We start from the raw sequence: 17026 nt of genomic DNA, 5'->3' as shown, positions 1-17026 counted from the left end.
AAAATAAAATATTTTTAAATTTTTAATGAAGCAAAATATTTCTAATTAAATTCTTATATATACATTTTTTAATATATATTTTAATTATGTACATGAAAATTATTATTTCTCTCGTCTTTTGCTTTTTATATGCAATTGAAAAATACCAAAAATATTTCAATGTTCCTCCATCTGCTCTCCGAGTTCTGCACTTTGTAGTTCCACATTATCTAACGCCACACAATGGCCATGAAATCATTTCTGCAGTTTCGGTTCGGTGTAATAATTTGGTGTAAATTGTTGTTAATTGAATTTTAATAATTCTTAAAAAAATAAAACCACAAATTTATTAAAGTATGAAATTGTAAATATAAAAACATATATAAAACATTTAATTTAAAGTTTATTTATAGGTATTTCTAAAAGTTACATATGAGTGCAAATAGTCTTGAACGTTTATAATATTTAAGAATTTCAAAATTAAATTATAATTGTACTCTAACCAACAATAGAAATAATAAAAATATTATAATCTTCATCATCTCCCGCTTTCTTTGACAGCGATTGTGTCGTCTTCAATCATTACTAAGTTAGCTATATATTTTTCCAACAACCTTTTGTTTATATTCTCATTATTTAAAAGAACAGGTGTATACTGCGGGAAAAAAGATCTATTTAGTCTCCAAAACTTCTAAGACTTATATTATATAGAGTATCACATTATTTAAAGGAACAAGTGTATACTGCGGCCAAAAAGATCTATTTAGTCTCCAAAAATTCTAAGACTTATATTATATAGAGTATCACGGGCAAGTCAAAATTGGCTTTTTAGGGCTATGACGAAAATACATGTTGACTATTGTTTTTGGTACTTTTTGTTAAAGTCTAAATATTAAGAGAAATATATACATACATTCATGCAACACGGCTTTAACTAAGTGACAAGGCACAAACAGTCTCGGCTCTCATGACCTCATGAAGACATTGTACACAACCCTTATTCCAAATATTGGCAAATTCTTTTAATTTGTTCTGCGTATTATATACTGCGGAACGATGATATAGTTGCTCCACATAGAAAGATTCTTGACTTTTGTGAAAAAAAAATCATTCTTAGGCTCGAAAAATAATATATTCATTTATGGTCTTTCCTTTTATTATACTTATATTCTTTCCTTGTTAAAAGCATTGGGAAAATAATAGCATACTTAGGTGTGTGAAGTAAACATAAGTATTCACATAATTCTCTTTTTGGAAAAGCAAGGGAAGTAAAAAAGATTTTCACATACCAATCACAAACTGTGAATAGATCTCATCAAGTAGCTGTTAAGTAGCTAAGAGTCTCTATTAGACTCTTGATAGAATATCTAACTCTATTAAATAGATATTGTTCGGATAAGTTCAAGAGTATGTCGAATTATTTTCTAGATTATCTGCGTGAATAGATCTGATCAAGTAGCTGTTAAGTAGCTAAGAGTCTCTATTAGACTCTCAATAGAATCTCTAACTGTATTAAATAGATATAATTCTACGTTAAGCCAATTTTATAGATTTACCTGCTTACCTGCTTGAAAGTTATTTAAATTGAAAAAATCGCCAAATTCAATAATATAAATACTTATCTATCAAGCGTTTTAAGTGGGTGTTAATATACAATATGCTGCTATTTACCTTACCTTCTTGGTGAGAACATAGGAAGTAAACAAGGTTTCCACATATTAATCTTTCAAGAGAATTAGTGTGTATGTCGTATCTATCTCTCTCGACCTGCGTGAATAGATCATACCAAATAAGTTAGACCTATTTAAGACTTTAAAGGCTCCACTCAAGTAAATTTTTTGCTATTCTATATAAAATAAAATAATTTTAATAGGGTTTAAAATTCGGGAAGAAATTCAAGTAAAGACTTACACGAACTAATATGAGCGCCAAACCCAATAATGCAAATAAAAGCTATCTTGTGCCTTGCCTAGCACAAATCCAGGCTCTGAGAAGACTTTTGAAGGTACCATGGTACATTAGGACGAATGACATCCACAGGCATCTCAAGATTGATCCGATCAACAAATGGATAAAGGATAGAGCCCCGAAATTATTTGCGAAATTTGACATACTTACCAACACCGCGTTATTGAATCTCAAAATGGTTACAGGCTGATGAAGTGACAAATAATAATCCAGTCAAGACGTAAAGAGGGGTTCTGAAGATACGTCTAGCTAATAAAGAGTAAAAGTGCTCAAGTACACTGACTCAACATACTCGTAAATAATATATAAAATTTTTTGGAATAGCATTAAAAAATTATACTAGAGAATATAAATCATGAATAACTGAATTCTAATTTCTTATTTAATTCACAAAACTCAATATTATTTAATAAATTCAATCTAATTATGTTATATTAGTACCAAAATATAAGTTATAGCAACTCCCGGTGTATATATCGGATATATTGAATTAAAATTATAATCATCGGATAGAAATTGAAAAACTTTTAAATAAATAAAACTAAAAATAACAAAAACTGCATAATATATATTATTGCTATAATTCAGAAGCTGATAAGCATTACCATAAAATCTATAAAATCTTTTTAAAGCATCTGCCAGCTACAAAACCATTTGCATACAAGACACAATATACGTAGATAGATAGATATCTGCTCTCACTTAAATATTTCAAAGCCCTTATATATTTGAAATATTAATGCTTTTGTCAAACTAAAATAAAAGAAAAAATCTACAAATAAATTACCGGGTCACTTTCAAAATATTTCATTTTAAAATATTTCTAAATTGTTTTATTTTATTTTATTTAATTTTTTTTTATTTATGTCTGTTAATAATTTTGTTATTTTGAATATTTGAAATTATTCCAAAAATTTGGAAATTAAATTGGTAAATTGTATCTCCGCCTAATTTAAATTGTTAAATATCCAGAAATAAACTCAAAAAAAAAAAATATTCAGATAATATATAAAATATTCACAATTTGAATATTTCGAAATAACAAAAAAAATATAATATATATATATTATTTGCATTTATAAAAAAATAAACAAACAAAATAAAATGTCTTTTTTAACATAATAAAATAAAAAAATATTTAAATGAAAAACATATTAAGCACATGGTTGCTACCAATAAGGGGCATTTGAAGGCCCCCTAAAAGTGTGACCAAAGTAATACAAGAGGTAATAGACGTCTGTTAGATATTATTGAACAATGACGTAGGTATATGCAGACAAGTCCATTATTATTCCAATTTGCACAATTTTTTTATCGCTCATCAGTTTCTTTAAAGATGTATCTTTAAATGTAGCTCCCTGGACTGTTTCCTGTCTACGCTCATGCTTAAGCATATAAAAGTATTTCATAGATACATATACATATACACTTAAATAAATATGCACAACGAATTTTGTGTTTTTTTATGTCGAAATGTATTCCAAAAATAGCGCAACAATTCCTCAGTTTGCATTCATTTAAACATATTTTTAATTTTTTTATCTTCTTTATTTTTATCAATTTTTTTAATTTATATTTTTATTTATTCATTGTAGAATTTTTTTGATATTATTAAATGATCAAAAATATCTTAAATATATTTTTTAAAAATTCGATTGCATCATAAAATGCTTAATTCGCAAATATTATTTTGTCAGTTTTTTATTGACATGTCGCAATTGAATTTTGAATATGAAACATTGAGATTTACAAATATTTTTTAAATAAAAATACAAATATTGATATTTATATTTCTATTTATATAGAAAACAATATTTTATATTTTATCACACGTATAATGTATTAATTTTGCTTTTAAAATTCGCTTTATAATTTTAAATTAATTTTCAAATTTTTTGTTTGAGAATAAATTAATATAATTTTTTCATTATATATTAAATATGTATAACGTAATCTAATAAAACAATCATTGCTTATAGTGAATAAAATCTGATACTTAATGGAAATGAAAAAAACTGAAAAAAAATGGTATTTCAAGAAATTTGAAAACAGCAGACCATCTAATGATATAATATCTTAATGGGTTTTGTTAAAATAATTTAATAAAGAAAAATAAATTTACTTAAAATAAAAGCATAAAAAATTAGAATATATTAAAAATAATTTTTTTATATATCTAATTACTAGAGTTTGTGTTAAGACAATAAATAAATGCAGCCAGTAGCTGCGATAATGGTGGGCATGGTTGTGTGACCATTCAAACGAAAGAAATGAAGAAGAACGAGCCAATCCCAAATTAAAAAAAAGTTCTTCATTAAACCTGCTAATTTGAAACTCTATTATTATCTCCAATTATATTATTATCTCAAATATCTAATAGACTAGAAACCGTGTATAGAGAGCAACGGGTCTGGAATGATGTTATTTATTTCAGATTCTTTTTGTCTGTTTACAAAAATCTTACTCTTAAAGTATGATATGAAATCAATTATGAGACAGGAATCTTAAATTTTGTGGAATATCGTAATATATAAGATAGTAATTGAAGTTGAATACCTCCACACACGAGTTGGAAAAATATTTCTTCCAACTTGAAGATCTATGCTGATCTCTAATTAAAATGAACAGTTGGCTAGAAATCGAATGTAGATGAGGTGATACTGCCACTCATAGTGTAAAAGAAGAATAATTATTTAATTTGAAACACAGATAGTGAACCATCATGTATCAAAGTATGTTATCTAAATGCAATGAAAACGTTTCTGTTTGCAAATTAGCAGTTTTTTTTTTGATGACTATATATAATATATAGTTTATCCAGTAATGCTCAATGCTGTAGTTATTATGCGTCTATATTCAAAATTATTCATTACCAATATGCCACAACAATTTTAGATGATAAGTGTCAAAGACGTTTTCGGCTAGCAGTCAGTTCTTATATTTTTTTTAGAAACGCTTTTACTTTTCTAAACCACTATTTTGATCATTCTTTTGTATTTAAAAGATAATGGTGGATCGGTAGGTCCATCAATATCTCCATTTCTGAGGAAATATATGTGGAAACTATATCCATCTAAAAAATATTTAATATATATCTAACTGACTTTGGACATATAGGCAATTTTTTGCCACCTTAGTATAACTGGTTGTAGAGGACAAAGGTAACGTAAATAGAAAATGAATAAATTCACCTACTGCTATGTAAATTAATCTTTTACTTGTACAAACAGCATGAGATCGAAAAAAAAGCAGACACTTGGTAGTAACACTTAATTAACACTTATTTAATAATTTTAGTTAACATAATGTCAAATTAAGAAAGCGAGTGATTCCAAACTGAAGAAGCTGATTCTGCATTATAATTTTTTTCAACAGGATGACTTCTTCTGGCTTTCCAGGTTAACTTTCAGGTTTTGAGTTTAGGCTAATTTGTGTAAACTTAACTTAATTTTTGAATGATAACGATACACAATTCTTAAAGTATAATTGTTGATTCGTTGTAATGGCAGGCCATCACATAAGTTTCATGTAGCTCAATTAACGAATTTTCGCCATTCTTCCTCGCAAGAACCCCTAAGATAGAACAGTATACAATAAATCCATACCTTTGAATTTAGATAATATTATAGGTCTTTCATCTTTTCTGATGAGTAGTGTGATAAACTGTCAAAAAAATATTTTCTAAGGACCTATTTCTTTTGGACGCTATAGCCCGACATTCCTAAACAAAGTGTTTTATGGTTTCTTCTTCTGCGGGTTCCCACAACTTCTGAAGTGAGGATTATGAGGCATGCGTAGTTTTTCTACGTGGGTTCCTATACAACTATGACCAGAAAGAACTACAGTAAGCCTTCCAACGTTCACACTATCTCTTTTAATGAGTTCCCATGATCTAGTTTTATTAAAGGTGGGCTTAACCGGGAAGTTGCACATAACTTAAATGCCTTCCATATGTTTTAAAAGCCAGTATAGTAGTTTGCGAAAACATTTATTGACAGATATTTCCATTATGTTTTATAGTAGTTTAGTCTTGAAAACTTTACATTTACAAAAAAAAAAGAATGGAAATAGTGCTTTGAATATGATTTTTTTTTATTATTCATAAAACTATAAAATGTTTTATACAACATAAAAATTAAACAATAACATTGTAACTCAATTTACAAATTTTGATTTATTTTACTTATTTTTTTATTAATTTTTATAAACTATACTTATGCAATATATAAAAGTAAAAACTAATAAAAACATGATAGATTATTTCTTATCTCATAAATTTCTATTATTAAATTATTTGCTTGCAAAAATATAGTAGGCGACTGTGTCTACCTAAATGAGTTGCGAATAAAAAATATTTATTAAATATATAAAATAAACAAACGAAAATTCTTTTCTGATCCATTAGTAATCCAATATAAAAAACACACATAGTATATCACTTGGGAAAATAAATTTTATTGAAATATTTAATTTTTTTCACAGTGTGAGTTTAATTTTACTGAATCATAAATTCCCCAGGTGGATTATGAAAAATTGAACATTTACTCAATTTGAGAAATTCTCTATTAAAATTTCAGTTATGCTTTTAAGCTGTCTTACTGTCGGACTAATTTGTTATATCAGTTATTTTTAGATATTCTGTATGATATTCTGTTATTCTTCCATTCGAAAGGACTATAAAATTTGTAGATTAAATTTTAAAATACGCATTTTTTTGTGATAGGTTTTCATATAAATTTATACCAACCATTTACCAGTAATATTTACTTTTCATTGTTCATAAATAACAAATGCTGATGGATTTAAATAAAACTTTCGGGAGGAAAGTCTATTAATAGTTATAAAAGTAACAAACAAATAGGAATAATAAGTATTAAATAAAATAAGGATCTTATGCTTTTTAAGTATAAAAGGATTAGGTATTAAATTTAACAATCATGGTCAAGTGTGCATCCTGAGAAATTTTAAGTATATTTTCAAACCTTTTGGACAGAATATGTGCTTATTAATTAATACAAATATTCCATAAGTTAATTAAGAGATATCAATAACAACAATTTCATTAAGAAAGCTTTATTGATATAGATATGGCATAAATATTGCACAAATTTGAAGAAATTTACTACTTTAATGTTGCTTATTAGTAGATTATAATGTCAGAACAATTTAAGTACACACTAATACAATCTTTTAGATCAAACCCCTAAGTTTCACAAATGCTCGTCCTGCCAAAAGATATTCGAGTTACTCGAATAGCAAAGCTTCTAAATATTTTATATTATTTTCGTAATATTTTACGCGGGTAAATTCAGGAGCAAATACTTGAACAGAATAAAAAGTTTAAACATATAGTCTTTGAGTGGATGATAGCATTGGAGCCCAATGCTTGAGTACAAACATGCATAAACTCAAATTCGTTGAAGTTTCGAAATAATGGTTTGTTAGTTGGTTACAATGATGACTCACCATAAGTTCAATAAGCGCTTTCACACTGCACTGGTCCAGCATCCTAATTACTCACTGATATTACGGTTGTTTGTTTAAGCATCATGATAAGATCAAATCCGTGTGGTATCCTATGGAGCCTCTAAGGTTTATTCATATTGATTATATTGATTGATTGAATGGTTGAGCTTTCTAGGATTATTAACAAGTAGCTTACCTAAAGCTGTTTTCTGCCTCCAGCAGAATGAGAAAAGCATGTACAAAGAAAGTAGGAAATTGTTGTTTTTTTCTTTGCCTGGTATCAGCAATGACAGTAAATATTGTGAGAAAGTCTGGCTATCTGTCTCTAATACACCATAAGACAATCACTGTTCTTTTTATTTTTATTTATTGTATTATGCTTTTTATATATTTTTATTTGTAAGTATTTGTTTGAGATTTTAACCCAGTCGTAATGTGCAAACCAGTATTGCATGTTGTAAAATTATTTCATTAACAACCCGTTATTTTGAGATAGTTGATCGAAAGAGCTCATTTAAACATATTAAGTGGTGTGAATCCCATTTCTACAAGAGTTTTTGCATAGCAGATTTTATCCTCATTACATTTTCCTTTATATTTCAATATCCTGGGACCTTAGTCAACGTTATGCCGCTCACTTAAGATAGTTAATCTTATATAGTTTTGTTTCACTATGTTGAAAATTGTCATGGCTACAACTCAACGTGTGAATTGTAGCTTATCTTTGTATTATTAACAATACTATGTGTATTTTTTTTCTATCTGAATATAATTATTTGCATAATTTTATCGATTCCAAAATTTTAGTTCTACTAGTGACGATTAGTAACACTGTGGACACTTATTAAACAATTTAGTATTTATTTGGATAAATATTTTTATTATAAATATTTTCATTATAAAGGCCTTTATTATTTACATAAACGCTACATCTGTTCTAGAAGTATGGCACAGCGTCAAGATTGATGTACAACTACGGACTAGTCAAAGATTTAGTCTACTCCAAGAAATTTTTTATATAATGTTTGCTGATTCTGTTGTAGGCATAAGGCTTCTAGCATACTTGAATTTCTGACTATCACGGGTACAAATCTCTATATAAAGCTTTAACTATTTTTGGTATCACCAGAAACCAATAGGTCAATCGTATCTGGATTGCCTTATCCTGACCTACACTAATCATATAACGCTGCTAGCAATCTTAAATTTCTGACTATTACAAATCCAAATCTACAGCACAAATCTCTATATAGAGCTTTCACTATTTATGGTATCGCTAGAAACCAATAGGTCCTGACCTATACTAATCATATATGAAAGATGTGAAAATATCATAAAATGGTAAAAAAAAATTTTCCAAATAAATTTAACACGATTTGAAAGTATCTATCAAAATACTTCAAAAATAAAATCGTGGCAATAAAAACTTAAATTAAAACGAATAAATCATTAATAATTTAAACCAGTTAAAAGTTTTTAAATTAATTAACAAATATTTTACAAATTAACAATTTTTGATTTTGTTGTTTATTCCACACAAACTTCAATTATTCCAAACCATCCATATTGGTTGTTATCCGCCAGTTCCGCTGAAATGTTTGCATATGTGCTCAGCGAGATGTGAATGTGGCGGTTGCTGGGGAATCACACGAGGGCGCACATACATTTTGCATAATTGAATTTGTTAATTTATTTTTAAACGTTCAAACTGTGCGGTTTTTTCTATGCAAAAATTTATTCGCAAAATCCGCTGTAATATTTTTGTTTTAATTACGCAAATTGTTTAATTTGAGTTTAGCGAAGGCAAATTAATTATCAACATTAAATTTTATTTGCTATGCGCACATTTATTTTATGCTATTTTTAGTGTAATTTAGTTTGAAAAAAAAAAATTTGTAATTTATGTAAATATTTTAGAAATTTAGTAGATTTCACTCTGCATAATTATGTTAAAGAGTGTGGCTTTATTGTAAATTGCTTCATTATCAACAATCGATATCGGTTTTACAAAAGTTAATTTATTTATTAAATGGAATTTAAAATACTATCTACCAATTTTATATCTAATTGTTATGAATTAAATAAATCAGTGTCACATATTTAAATATATACTTATATTAACCGATATTCACCACCCTCTGTATACTTATGCAAAACAGAAATTTAATAAGAGAATTAAAATACTATATAAATACTATATATCAAAATGCTAAATATGCTCTTATAACATTTTAATTTATTATATATATTTTTACTTTTAGCGTCGTGCTTCAAGGCGTGCTTCATTGCGCCGTGGGTCGATTTCAGCGCTACCACAAAAGTCTGCCGAAATTCCATGGGATATACTAGAACGTCTATTTATGCCCTTTCTCTTCTGTCACGCAGCAGCTCTAATTATTTCAACACTTCTTCACGCTTTCAATATATCACATGTGTCCACATTTGCAGTGTTCGTTTGGTTTGTTTTGTCAACAGCTGGCGCTGTGCTCTTCTATCACTTCGTTAAGGTAAGTACAAACCTTAAATTTCATATAACAAAAAAAAACATTAATATGAATTTATAATTAAGAAATATCATTTGAGTGGATAATACTTGTTGACAATCATTTTAAAAGAAATTTTCACATATTATTTTGAAGTTGTCAAATATTGACATAATTTGTCAAACTATTTAGAAACTCATAACGCTCTCTTTACTTATATACACACATGCTTCTGTGACATATATATGCTATGTCACAATTGAGTGTTAAATAATAATAACAAATATATATCTATATGCCTATGCTGTGTCACAGTCAAATAAATACAGATGCATGCCTATGTAACATATCTATGCTATCTTCTTCTTCTTCATCTTCTTCTTGAGTTAGTGCTATTACGCACTTTTACTCTATAATGACTGGGGGGTTAATCACTACCCCACACTAGGCTTTAACAAGGCTAAAAAATCATATCATTTATTTGTCTTTTAGTTGATGACGGACCTTAAATCAGCATATCTTCCTGAGAGTCCAGAAGTGCTATCTGAAAATAATAAAAGAAAGATTAAACTTAATTGATATGTCAGTTAGTAGTTTTATAAAATTTATTTATAACAGAATTGTATTTTACTGTCATAATTAGTAAAATCCTTGATTTTAAATTAATCTTTTTGCATTCCTAATAGAGAAAATAGAGAAAAAAAATAGAGAAACAGCTTTTTATGGGATTAAGTTTGCAAAATAAATTTTTTCACTCATTAAAATATATTCTATACGAATATATTGTATTATTATTACTTAAAAAATTTTTTTTTTTATTTTTTGCTATTTTTTATTATTTTTATAATTTATTTGTCACCAAAATGCATTACCCCAAAGGTAGAAGTGAGTTTTTCTTCTAACGTGTGGAAAATGTAAAACTAAAAATGATCTGCTATGACAGTTTAACACAATTCCCACAGAAATTTTCTTCCCATCTTCGGTAGAAGTCATGGCATAATGTCATATATTCGTATATGCACAATATTTGAAAAAAATATAATGAAAATAACAACGGAGCAGGAAAAACTGAAAATATTATTGAGCAAAACAGCGAAATTTATTTGGTTTCAAAGCAAAACATTCTAAAAATAACCAGAAAAAGTTTTTCATAAACAACATCAGCAAAAGACAACAGCAACAGCGACAAAATTATTACAGCAAAGATTTTCATTTCGTTTTCATTTTATGACGCTGCTTTTCATATAAATTTCATATGCTCAACTATTCTATCAGCATTAGACGCGGCTCATTTATTTAAATTGCATGCACAGACGTTTTCTTAACAAAATTATGCTTTTCCAAAGTCGCCAGCTAATCTTCCGGAATATTTAAGATCTTTCTCTATTTAAATGTGAAGCTAAGTACTTATAAGCGGTATTTCCTGTATCAGATATGCTTCCTGTATCATCATACCTCAACAAAAGGTGTTTATAAAGTGTACATAGGCTTCTTCTGAATCAAATTATTATTAAAAAAAGTGTGCAAAGAGATGTACTGTCTGTTTTATTATTTCTAATCAATTGCCAAAAAGTATCTGTACACTTTACATAGATTTTTATAGAGGTTTATCACTAAGCATATACTACACATTTTATCATAACAGTTTCAAGGTAACTTGATTTCGAGATACAAAATTAAGATACCTTCACATCAAATCCATTTAATCAGAAAGATGTGTTATAACTTCTTTGTGATGTATTAACTGACCCACTTATATGCTGCAATTCGCATCTCTTATATTTAATATTATGCAGTATTATAGTAGGTTATGTTAGAATATAATCTTTTGAATCGTTTGCTTGTGATAGATTTTTTACTTTAAAATAAATGGAATTGTTTTACACACATGAATGGATTTCAGACTACATAACTCTAAGCGAACACTATAGAGACACCTGCTATTCTATTTCCATCTTTTGGAATATTCTAAATATTTTTATATGCATTCGAAATACTTGATATCTTTTGAACAGTTTAAATTGGTGTAGCAAACAACATAAATCATAATCGTAATAATGTATCTACCTCAAGATTTGCTTTATATAGCATCAATTCTTAAAAACCTAATGGATATCTATCATTAACGAGACGAATGAACATTTTTGTTCATAAAGCAATCTCATGTAGAGAATCAATAAGCTCCTATTGTAAGTCCTTTGTACCTTCGAAATAATCAGTTTCGAACTATACCGATATTTGAAAATTATTAATGGATAACATCATATTCTCTATTTGAAGGATTAAATTTCTTTTGATCCGTTGATATCGGTTGTTGTATTAAAATCAACTATTGTCGCAGTAAGGTCTCCATCACGAGGTTTACATTCCATAAGATTAATTTTTAAAAATAGGACGTGATTCTTGAGAAATACGAATCAAGATGGACATGCTTTAACCAATTATTCGATTAATTATTAATAAATATAGCTATATATTGCTTCTGAATAGAAACTCTTCTATTGTAAAACCTTCGCTTTTGATAATTTATTATTTTGGAAAGATTGAAAACTTTGTTTCACTCTAGCACTAATGAATATGGGCCCTAGATAAACAGATTAATAATGCAAAAGTGGCAATTTTTTCAGCTAGTCAAGCTGCCATTAAGTAGACACATCTACTACAATTCGAAAATACAGAACATCCCTTAGTAAGCTAACTAGATGTTCAACTTACTTGAGTTTCTGAAAACAGTGACAATTCGGGCAACTGTACAGCAGATGAGCTTGCCAAAGTAGGCACTATGCTTTTTGACATACATTTTTCAGATATTAGTGTCCCATTTATAACAGTTAAATTGCCATTCAAACAAAAATATCTGATTGTCAAACAAAATTGGGCAGACGAACCCTCTTCTCAGATCTTCAGATTACCCTGGTCTGAACTATGCAAAAAACGCATCAATCAGCTCCTTCAACTAAGTTGTCACCTGCTAGGTACTACAGTATCGGTGCTGAAGGAGCACTACGTCTACCTTATAATGACTTCTTTCGAAGATATAGTTTTACAGATTAGTAACAAACTGTGATTCACCTCATGTGTCCGAGTCCATCTTTAGCTAAAAAAACACTTAAAATCTTTATAGTCCTTTCTTTACCGACCTAACAGAGCTGTCATTGTGCAAAATCAGGTATTTAACCAAATTTATAGAATTGTCAGGTTGATTTAATATTATTTAATAGGGAAGTCGCTAATAGGGAATGGCACATGTAGAAAAGCTGAACCAGTGATAGTTAACAGGCTTGTATTTGAGCTCCAATGGACTTTGAAGAGAATTTTTTATTAGTAATTGCTATCCTATTCCCATCTAATATTAAAAACTCCTCAACATTCCGATCTTTTTTCGATTGACTAAACACCTTTTCAATAATTGAGGTTTATTGTCGTATAAATGTACAACAGACACTTGAGTTGCAGTAAGAATAATTTTTAAAAAAACTGATGACTATTTGTTATACAATATAAGGACACCGATTAATATACTTTAATAATAAAGCAAAGAGTAAAAGAGTTTTTTCAGCAGTTGGGGTCATTTGTCGCAAAAATGAGCAACAGATCCTTTGAATCCTTTAGTCACAATATGTTATCAACCTCAAAACTTTGTTTCCATAAATCAATTTGTTTTGAAAATATTACTGATATGTATCATTAGAGAAACAGATGGACATGTTTTTTATACATTAAAATGTTTATATTTTACTTTACGAATGTTTTTTTAATACGTTTGCCTCAGGCCAAACTTCTCACTTAACAATTGCTTAAGAATTTCGGTATAATAAAATTCGAAATATATACATGCATATTTTTTATATAAGAAAAAATTATTTTATCATTTTAAATATTTTTTATTCTAATTTTTTATAGAAATTTTTTTTATTATACTTAAATTTCAAAATACCCATTCCAAGATTAGAGAATTTAGTTCACTAGGCAAGTCGCCTACGACTAGAAGCTTGCAAAATTCTAAGTATATAAAAATATCTATTTTAACGTTGAATTAACAAGAAGAAGAGCCTTGAAAAGTTTGGAAAGTATATAATTTTATTTATTGAATTTATCTAAGAAAATGTTGTGCTCACCATTATTGTTGTTGATTTAATGGAAGCAATTTATAAAATTGTGAAATTTTATTCACAAATGAAAATTAAGTTTTAAAATACGGTTCTCTCATAATGAATATTTAATGAACACAATTCCTTTGTGTGAAAATAATTAGAAATTATGTAAATTGCAAAACGGTATCTAAATTTGTTATGGATACAAACAAGATAATTCTTAGATAAATATTAAATAGAAATTTAAGACATTTTAAATGTATTTTATGAAATATTCACACGAACATGTATACGCAATTGGCATATAACTTTCTGGTTAGTTAGTTTCAACTATTTGGGAGAACTTTAATCTGAAATACCAAGGACATAAATTCCACTTCAATACCCTTTTCACTATCGAAAAGAGTTAAAATCGAAAAACTTAAAAAAAATAACAGTTCCAATCGTTGTTTTATTTCTTAAGCCAATTTTGATGCCTAATCCTATTATCCAGTAACATAAAAACCACTACCAAATCAGACGACAAAGTCAAAGACAAGGCTGTTGATACATTGTAAGACAAGGCAGGCAGGCAGGCAGGCATAAGGCATGTGGCATATGGCATATGGCACATGGCGTATGGCAGGCGAAATACGAATCTGCTCTTCTCCAGTAACTTTCCGGCTACTTTGTAAGACAAAAACGCAACGCAAAATTGTAAATTGGAAACCAAATTTGCATGTTTGCGCGCCAAACCACAAAGAAATCCTTTTCTCGAAGTGTTGTTTCAAAGAAAAAAAAATTAAATAAAAACAAATAAAAAGAGAAAATATAAAACGAAAAATAAACTACAGAAAATTTGCAAAAGGAAACCCATAAAGGCAACATAAACTAAAAATAGCAAAATTGTAACGACAAATCTAAGGAACCGCAGAAGAAAAAAACAAGATACAATTCTCGAAATGTATAAATGAATTCATTTTGAATTTTACAGCACTGAAGTAAGCATTTCCGGCGGCAGGACATGTCATTATGTAAACAAAAACAAAGGCAAAAATATAAAAATTTACGGTGAAAGCAAAATAAAATAAAATGAAGAAAAAGTGAGAATAAAATATATCAAGTGTCGGACTTGAAAATAGACGAAGTGTAACAATTCGAAAGGAAAATAGAAAATTGAAAGACAAAAGCGAGAAAAAATTCACAAAAACGGAGGGATTGCCCCTCAGGCTATTAAAAAAATTTCCATAGTTAAGATATTAAATATAATAACAAGTTACTATTATTAAATTATAAAATTTATAATAAATAGTGATAAATTATTAATTTAATATATTAAACCAATTATATTAAATAAAACTTAATAAACTTTTATTGTGCATAATAAAAAATATGATTAAAAGGAAAATTGTACTTAAAAGGAGACTTAAGTAAATGTATATTGTATAAACAATCATTTAAAAGCAATTAAAAATTAATATAAATAACAGAGTTTGATTTAATAATAAGATAAGATAAGATTTGATAAGATATTATGCACCTAGAAGGAGTGCTGAAGAAAATCACATATATACCTACATAACTGAAAACTAAACAAAATATTAAAAAAAATTCATAATTCATTTATAATTATGAATTTATAATTATGAATTTATAATTATAATTATGAATTTATAATTCATTTGTCAATCCGTTAAAATCTCTATAATATTTTAATTTAGAAGCATTTTATGCAGTACTCTCACACTAACAATCAAATATATTCATTTTCTTGTTTTCTGAATTTGGTCGCAAATTTAATGAACTAGAGCTAGAAATTAAACCACTTCGTTACCCAATTAACGACAACCAATATAACTAAACTTTCCTAAATTGTTTTAAAATATGACAATATTTCGATGTTATTGTGAACTGTTACTAAATATTGTTAAATTCTCATACGTTTCATATGAATGATTTGATTTTTCAAAGTTAATCCAAATAGTCTGTCAATAATCAAGAAAAAAAATGAAACAAATGCTTGACCCACAAGAGATAACACGATTTAATGTACCCGAAATATCAGAAAAACACTGGTGTAAAAATACCGCTCAGTTAGAGAATTCAGCTACGACTTCCGTCATGGTTTTGCTTCAGAGAAGATAAAAAAAAATATTATATATCTGATTTCTTTGTAACTCTCTTCTATGCTGTCCCTCTTTCTCTCTCTCTCTCCCTCTTTCTCTCTCTTTTTGTCTTTTTCTCCCACTTTCTCTCTCTTTTTGTCTTTTTCTCTCTCTTTCTCTCTTTTACTGTTTTTCTTTCTATTTCTCTCTCTTTTTCTGTTTCTCTCATTATTTGTCTCTCTTTTTCTGTTTCTCTCTCTATTTCTCTCTATTTTTCTGTTACTCTCTCTATTTCTCTCTCTTGCTCACGGTTGCCACCACGGTTGCCACTTATGGTACTTTAGTACCAAAATTGGTACTTTTTTTTCCGTTTGGTACTCTGGTACTCATGTTCAAAAAATGGTACATTTTCGGCGACCAAACTTTATTGTGGATATTGTATTGTTTTATACTTTTTGTACATTTTACATAAATTGTATTTTCTTATAAAGACATAGAAATTTTGGACCTTTTTTTACAGAAATGGTACCTTTTTAAACCAATTTTGGTACAGAAAAAAATTTTCAAGTGGCAACCACGGTACTTTAGTACCAAAATTGGTACTTTTTTTTTCGTTTTGTACTCATGTTCAAAAAATGGTACATTTTTGACGATCAAACTTTATTGTGGATATTTCCAATTTTTTTTTTTTATAAATGCAACTTTGCACTATTTTATATTTTGTTCATTTATAACACTATGAAAAACACGGAACGAAAAAACAAAAAGGTCCAAAAAACTTGCCTAATGTCCAAATACACCTTGAGTCTCATAAAATATAAGTGGTTAAAAATCTATAAAGTCTAAAAACAAACATTTATAGATATATTTGGATGCGATGTATTTAAACTATATCGAAGTATTTATTCCTATTTTAATGTAAGTAATGAATCACTATATTGGCACTTTTTTT

General features: G+C 27.9%; 1 protein-coding gene across 1 annotated transcript in view; it reads left to right on the top strand.

The window, feature by feature from the left end:
- Positions 1–9932, top strand: part of LOC119682882 — a gene marked incomplete at its 3' end in the record, with an annotated part of 44196 nt that extends 34264 nt beyond the window's left edge. Inside the window, exon 3 of the mRNA XM_038096415.1 lies at positions 9675–9932. Within this exon, the coding sequence (XP_037952343.1) occupies positions 9675–9932 (258 nt within the window). The remainder of the gene's footprint in view (positions 1–9674) is intronic.
- Positions 9933–17026: the final 7094 nt, after the last annotated feature.

Source organism: Teleopsis dalmanni, chromosome 2 (genome assembly GCF_002237135.1).
Source record: "Teleopsis dalmanni isolate 2A chromosome 2, ASM223713v2, whole genome shotgun sequence".
Lineage (NCBI taxonomy): Eukaryota > Metazoa > Arthropoda > Insecta > Diptera > Diopsidae > Teleopsis > Teleopsis dalmanni.
This window is presented reverse-complemented; position numbering and strand designations above follow the sequence as displayed.